The sequence below is a fragment of the Cervus canadensis genome, chromosome 11, assembly GCF_019320065.1.
Source record: "Cervus canadensis isolate Bull #8, Minnesota chromosome 11, ASM1932006v1, whole genome shotgun sequence".
NCBI lineage: Eukaryota > Metazoa > Chordata > Mammalia > Artiodactyla > Cervidae > Cervus > Cervus canadensis.
In genome coordinates this window covers 43,816,536-43,823,904 of record NC_057396.1, presented here as the reverse complement: position 1 = coordinate 43,823,904, position 7,369 = coordinate 43,816,536, and the positions used below count along the sequence as shown (strand labels likewise).

The 7,369-nt window shown below is 39.9% G+C and overlaps 1 protein-coding gene across 1 annotated transcript; it reads left to right on the top strand.

Moving 5' to 3' along the window:
- The first annotated feature begins 6,101 nt into the window (after positions 1 to 6,101).
- LOC122450306 (olfactory receptor 52H1-like) lies at positions 6,102 to 7,043 on the top strand. Its single transcript, XM_043482569.1, has one exon. The coding sequence runs from the start codon at positions 6,102 to 6,104 to the stop codon at positions 7,041 to 7,043; it is 942 nt and encodes a 313-aa protein (XP_043338504.1).
- The last annotated feature ends 326 nt before the right edge of the window (positions 7,044 to 7,369 follow it).

Below are 7,369 nucleotides of genomic sequence, written 5' to 3'. Positions count from 1 at the left end.
GTGTTTAATGGTGAAGCATGCTGCCCCAGAGGGTGTCTGTGGGGTTCGTGTGATGGAGAAAAACATAGGAGAAGACTCTATTTCTAAGTGTGGGTTGGGAGAGGGAAGCCAGACACTATCTGCTGATGATATGATCATTTTTATGGGGAGTGACCAGGAACTTTATTCATCCTCTCTTTCACCACTTCACTACTTCACCATAATCTGGAAGAAATAGATTATAGTGCTGATTCCTTTGCTTATATTTAATATTGTGGTTTTTTTTTTTTAAATCATTTCAGAGCTGACAGATGTGTAATGCTACTGGAGTAGGGAGACATCACAGTATTATCAAGCCACCTTGTTCTCAGCATCTTTCAGAATTTTTCATTTTCTAGTTGGTCTCATGTTTTGAGACCCATGTTTTCCCTCCCAACACAACAAATATTGTCTTTCCACTGAAGTTATTCTATAGATCCTGTTCAAAATGTCTCAAATAAAACTACGTCATGGCGCTAACCCAAAAGTGAAAGTGAAAGTTGCTCAGTCCTGTTGGACTCCTTGTGAGCCCATGGACTATACAGTCTATGGAATTCTCTAGGCCAAAATACTGGAGTGGGTAGTCTTTCCCTTCTCCAGGATTTTCCCAACCCAGGGATTGAACCCAGGTCTCCCACATTGCAGGTAGATTCTTTACGAGCTGAGCCACAAGGGAAGCCCACCCTAACTCAACCCAGCCCAACCCAACCCAACTCTATAATTTTACCGTAGTTCACGTGACCCTTCATCCTCCCAGAGGTAAATCAAACATTGCCATTTCTGTGGGTCAGAACATAACGTTTCTGCACAATAGGAGAAACACCTATCAATGGGATATAACTGATTGCCAAAGACATAACTGATTGCCCAAAATAATCCCTGGCACTTGTGGTCAATTAATCTATGGCAAAAGAAGCAAGCATGTACAATGGAGAAAAAAACAATCTCTTCAATAAGTGGTGCTGGGAAAAACTGGACAGTTTACATATAAAGCAATGAAATTAGATCACTTTCTCATATACAAAAATAAACTCATAATGGATTAAAGACTAACAATAAGACTTGAAACCATAAAAATATCAGAAAAAAACATAGGCAGAACACTCTGACATAAATTGTAGCAATATTTTGGGGGGATCTGTTCTAGGGCTTCCCAGGTGGCGCAGTGGGAAAGAACCTTCTTGCAATACAGGAGACGTGAGTTCAATCCTTGGGTGGGGAAGATCCCTTGAAGTAGGAAATGGCAACCCTCTCCAGTATTCTTGCTTGGAAAATTTCATGGACAGAGGCCTCTGGCAGGCTACAGTCCGTGGAGATCATGTGACTGAGCTACTGAGCCTCCTAAGTCAAAGGGGAAAAAAAGCAAAAATAAACGAATGGGACCTAACTTAAAATTTTTGTAGCAAAGGGAACTATTGAGAAAATGAAATACAACCTAGAAATGAGAGAAGATTTTTATAAAATATATGTGTGATAAGGTGTTAATATCCAAAATGTATTAATATTAATATAAGCAGCTCATGCAACTCAATATGAAAACAATCCAATTAAAAAGTAAGCAGAAACCGTTTTCAGGGCAGCAAAGGAGACACAGAGAGAACAGACTTGTGGACACTGGGGAAGGCGAGAGTGGGATGAATTGCGAGTGTCATTGACACATATATATTACCATATGTAAAATAGGAAGTTACCGGGAATTTTCTGTATGATGCCGGGAGCCCAAACCAGGTGCTCTGTGAACCTTGAGGGGTGGTATGGGGTGAGAGGTGGGAGGGAGATTCAAGCGAGGTGGGGGGAGGGAGGGATGTGTATATACCTATAGCTGATACATGTTGATGTATGGCAGAAACCAACACAACATTGTAAAGCAATTACCTTCTAATTAAAAATAAATTACATGTAAAAAAAAACTGAGCACAAAGCCTCAAGAGACATTTTTCCTAAGATACACAGATGGCCAACAGGCACATGAAAAGGTGTTTAACATTGCTAGTCATCAAAGAAATGTAAATTAAAACGACAATGAGATATTGTGTCACATTCACCAGAAAGGCTATCATCAAAAAGAAGAGGAAGGCAGAAGAGAAAAGTCAGAGTGAAATGTGAATATGGAACATTGCTGGCTTTGAAGATGGAAGAAAGGGACTAGATGCTAGAAAAAGCTAGTGAACAGATTACCTTCTAGAATTTTCAGAATGGAACACAGTCTTCTTAACCCCTTGACTAAGTGACACATATGCAAGAATTTTGAATTACAAAACTATAAGGTAATAAATTTGTGCTATTTTAAGCCATGAAGTCTGTGATAATTTGTTTTAGCAGCTATAGGAAAAAAGTATTCCGCATCCAACAAAAAAAGGGGTATTTGCATTTTTTAAGAACATATGGACATCTTAACCCATTATTGAGGAAATCAAAAGACTACATTAATTCAGTCACATATCATATTTATATTACTTATAATACAAATATACAGTATTATAAACATATAAAGTAGTTCCATATGAATGTATAGATTCCATGCATTCAAGATAAAAACTCTGAGTGCGTGTGTATGTGTTCTTGTAAGTTCAGAAATTGCTTTTAAAGCTATCATGGTAATGCAAAGTGTCAGGAATGGTTAAACATTTTTGGAAGAAAAAGATGGAACACTTATATTCTAATATCAAGACTAGAAAATTTTAAGTGTAAAGAAAAGTGAAAGTGTTAGTCACTCATTTGTGTCTGACTCTTTGTGACCTGATGGACTGCAGCCCACCAGGCTCCTCTGTCCATGGAATTTCCCAGACAAGAATACTGGAGTGGGTTGCCATTTCCTTCTCCAGGGGATCTTCCCCACCCAGGGTTTGAACCTGGGTCTCCCACATTGCAGGTAGACTCTTTACCAACTGAGACATCAGGGAAGCTTTTAAGTATAAACCTACAATATTTATGCAAGTTTATACAACTAGAATAATTAATGAAAGCCAAAAGTACAGGAATATTCTTAGACCTATGAGAATTCTGTCTCAACAGACAGAATTTTCTAGATTGAAGCTCTCAGGGATCCAATATCCACAGTGTACTGAAACCATCAAACTTCATTCCATCTCAAGGGAGAGAAGTTAATATGTTTGATTTTATTCCTTGTCTGGGAATGGGAAATGGAGGGGGTATAACTTATGTTCTCTCTCCTGGGGATATAAGAAAATGCATAAATGTTTTCTTTCATCTCTTTCAGAATCTCTTCCAGCCTAAAATTTTGCTTTAAATGGAAACTTCCCACTGCTTCTGTGAAGCAAGAGACAAGACAGAATTTGGTGAGTTGAAAACTATAATCAACTGGAAAGAAGAAAAATGCTACATTGGCTCTGTGATTTTATCAAATAACATAGCCTTGAGTTTATCTAGTGTCCAAGTAGAGGCTGTGCCCTGGAGGACATGACTCTAGGAGGAAGATGTTCCCAAGTACTGTGACCAGTAACAGCAGGGGATTCATAAGCAAAGAAGACCTCTCTGGGTAAAAGGCTGAGGTCAGTCAAATGATTTTGACTAAAGCAGCAGACCGTGGTTTGGATGTTTCTTTTTTGACTCCCCTTTGTAGTTTTAATGATTAGGGGTTTATTTTCTCCTTTTATTATTATTTTTTTCCCTGTGACCCTGACGAAATGTGCTTCTTTTCAGGAGGCAGTTAGTCTATCCTCCAAAGGACTGAGTTGCAATCTAGCTTAAATTTACAGTTACATTTTTGAGCTTTCTTGGTCTATTTATTCTTCATGCTACAAGAGATGATGTCACCATCTTTTTAAGGGAGGATTTTGCAAGGTCTGTTGTTCTCTTTATTCTAAAAAGTTCAGTGCCTGTAAGAGTTCAGTCTGCATCAGATCTGGAGGAGTAATTTAGAAAATATATTCTTTGGCTTCCCTGGTGGCTCAGTGGTAAAGTATCCACCTGCAACACAGGAGATCCGGGAAGATTTCACATGCCCATGTGCCACAACTATTCAGTCTGTGCTCTAGAGCCCAGGAGCTGCCACTATTGAGCCCATGTGCTGCAACTGCTGAAGCCCACACACCCTAGAGCTCATGCTCCACAAAAAAGGAAGCCATAGCAATGAGAAACCCATAGGCTGAAACTAGAGAGTAGCCTCTGCTCTCCATAACTAGAGAAAAGCCCATGCAGCAACAAACACCCAGCACAGTGAGAAATAAATAAATAAAATTATGATTATTTTTTTAAAGTAAAGCAGCTTAAAAAAAATAGAATATACTTAAGGGGCAGAAAGCTGTCTTTGGACAGTGGAGACTAGTTACATTCCTCCTAAGTAGATGTTTTGTTCACTTAGGCTAATCCAGGGCTTTTGCAACAACCAAAACCATCCCTTGTGAGAAGCTCACTATGTAAAACTTTGAGCAGGAGTAGGAAAGAGATATCTCAAAATTCTACATGGCTCAATCCACTTCTGCCTCCTTGTGCACAAAACTCTAGAAAACTGACAAATACAATGATATAGAGCTGTTATAGCTTGTCCACAAAATCCACTTCCTTCTTTAAAAACTTTTTGAATGACTTTGTAAATATGTGATGGAGTGTAAGAACTAAACCTCTCCAAAACTGGCCTAAAGATGGTTCAAGTTGTGCTGGGCCTTTCTGATACTGTGCTTACTGGTAACAATGTTACTGATTGTCTTTTCAAAAGTACTTTATAAAATAAGTCACAGAATAGAGTTAAAACTCAAAGGATATTTCCAATACAAAAGTCATCTTAAAGGCCGGCTCTATATGGGTAAAACAGAATTCCCAAAGATGGATTTGCAGTTCCAGTACTGGCAGATTAGAAAATGAAAACACTGGTAGAAACTTTATTAGTCTTTATTTCAACTCTTGGAGTTGAAAATCTCCTCCACTTGACTTCACCTAGGTTAAGTCACTCTGGCTGATATCTAGAATGGAGGCATTCCCAGACCACCGAGGAGGAGAGGTATCTCCCCAGTTTATGTCAGGAAGCAGATCCCCCAAAGCTTAGGGCATTGCCGCTGAAGTCATAAATTATCCTCTGAGCTCACTGCTCTCTATCTGAGTCACAGAAATGTTGCTCATATGTCTTGTGCATTTCTTGACAGATGCCTTCTCTTATGGGCTTCCCAGGTGGCACAGTGGTAAAGAATCTGACTGCCAATGCAAGAGATATAGGAGACTCAAGTTTGATCCCCGGGTTGGGAAGATCCTTTGGAGTAGGAAATGGCCACCTGCTCCAGTATTCTTGCTGGGATAATCCCATGGACAGTGGAGCCTCGTGGGCTACAGTTCATGGGATAGCAAAGAGTCGGACATGACTGAGTACCCATCCCTTTTCTTAATATTCTTAATATTTTATATTAATAATTAATATTAATAATTAACATTCTTAATATTTTCTTAACATCCCAGTAAGCATACCTTAATCCGAACTGTATTTCAATCTCTGTGTAACAAAGCTCCCATATTACACACAATACTAGAATATGTCCTTTCTTTTTCTCCACCCCTGTCATTATTTTTCTGCTACTTTATTGAAACACCTCAGCTTATTTTATCAAACCCAGTGTCTAAGACATAATATTTGCTCCTTATAGGTCAATTACTCCTTTTTTGTCTTGTCTCATCCCATTTAATAATTTTAATATTTTTCTATTTTCCTCTCTCTTCCTCTCTGTCTCCCTCATACATGTCTCCTTCTTTCTCCTCATACATAATTTATTTCTTCATTTGAACCTATGCCTATCCTAAATATTCTTCATTGGTTAAAGGAACACAGTTATTTAGGTTTAATCATATGAAATTGCTGACCTACAAAAATAACTATTTCACATGGTTTATTAACAAATGCATAAAGAAATGAAGTGGGGCCAATGGCAAAGCAAAGGGGGCAATAACAAGTCAATTCTACAGATGCTAGTTCGTCCTGGGGAGAAGGTACTTCTCATAGAGGAACGCTGAATGTGCCAGCTGCTCTCCTCAGCCGTGCTCACCACCAAAGTGGAATTGTTATCTTTCATGTTGTATTCTGACAGCTGATTTGTCCGCAGAGCTGGGAAACCAGTGGATCCCAGGCTGAAAAGACCATGTATAACCTGAGCTGCTACAATCCCGGTTCCTTTATCCTTGCTGGAATACCCGGCCTGGAGAAGTTTCACATCTGGATTGGGATTCCCTTTTGCGTCATCTATGCTCTGGCTGTTGTGGGCAACGGCACCCTCCTCTACCTCATTGTCGTTGAGGACAGCCTCCATGAGCCCATGTTTTTCTTCCTCTTTATGCTGGCCACCACAGACCTCATCTTGTCTACTGCCACGGTGCCCAAACTGCTCAGTAACCTCTGGCTTGGCTCCCAGGAAATAACTTTCACTGATTGTCTCACCCAAATGTTCCTCCTCCACTTCAGCTTTGTAGTGGACTCAGCCATCCTGCTGGCCATGGCACTGGATCGCTATGTGGCCATCTGCTTTCCCTTGAGATACACCACTGTCCTGGCTCCTCAGGTGATTATCAAGCTTGTGGTGGGCATTGTTGTGAGGAGTTTCTTGGTCATCTTGCCAGATGTCTTTCTGCTGAAGCGGTTACCCTTCTGCGGAACACGAATCATCCCCCACACATACTGTGAGCATATAGGTGTCGCTCAGCTTTCCTCTGCCAACATCTCCATCAACATCTGGTATGGATTTTCAGTGCCTGTCATGACTGTTGCCTCAGATGTGATCTTTATTGCTGTCTCCTATATCTTCATCCTCCGTGCTGTCTTTCATCTCTCATCCCAAGGTGCCCGCCAAAAGGCACTCGGCACCTGTGGTTCCCACATCTGTGTCATCCTCATGTTTTACACACCTGCCGCCTTCTCCATCCTTGCGCATCGCTTTGGGCACAGTGTACCTCGAAATATGCTCATTTTATTTGCCAACCTCTACATGGCCATCCCTCCTGCGCTAAATCCTATAGTGTATGGAGTGAAGACCAAGAAGATCCAGGACAAATTTATTCTCCTCTTTACTTTGAAGAAGACACAATGAGTCTTCATTGTGGGGAGCACCACTGAAGGAGAAATTTAGGCAAAATTGATAAGATAAAATTTTACATAACATGGGAAGACATAAAATAAAGTTATAACTACTATTTACTTGAAATTTTAGAGTTCTACTCATGTAATAAACATATAAGCAGGAGGGAGAAGTAAAGTCTTTGGGACTTCTAGAAAATCAAAGATTTTTTTGATTTAGCTTTTCTCACCACTTGTATGGAGAAACTGATGATGGGTACAGAACAGCAGTAAGAGTAAGGTTTATATATTTCCTATTCCAAGTTTTGAGATTTGATGGCTAGATATTTCCTAACATGC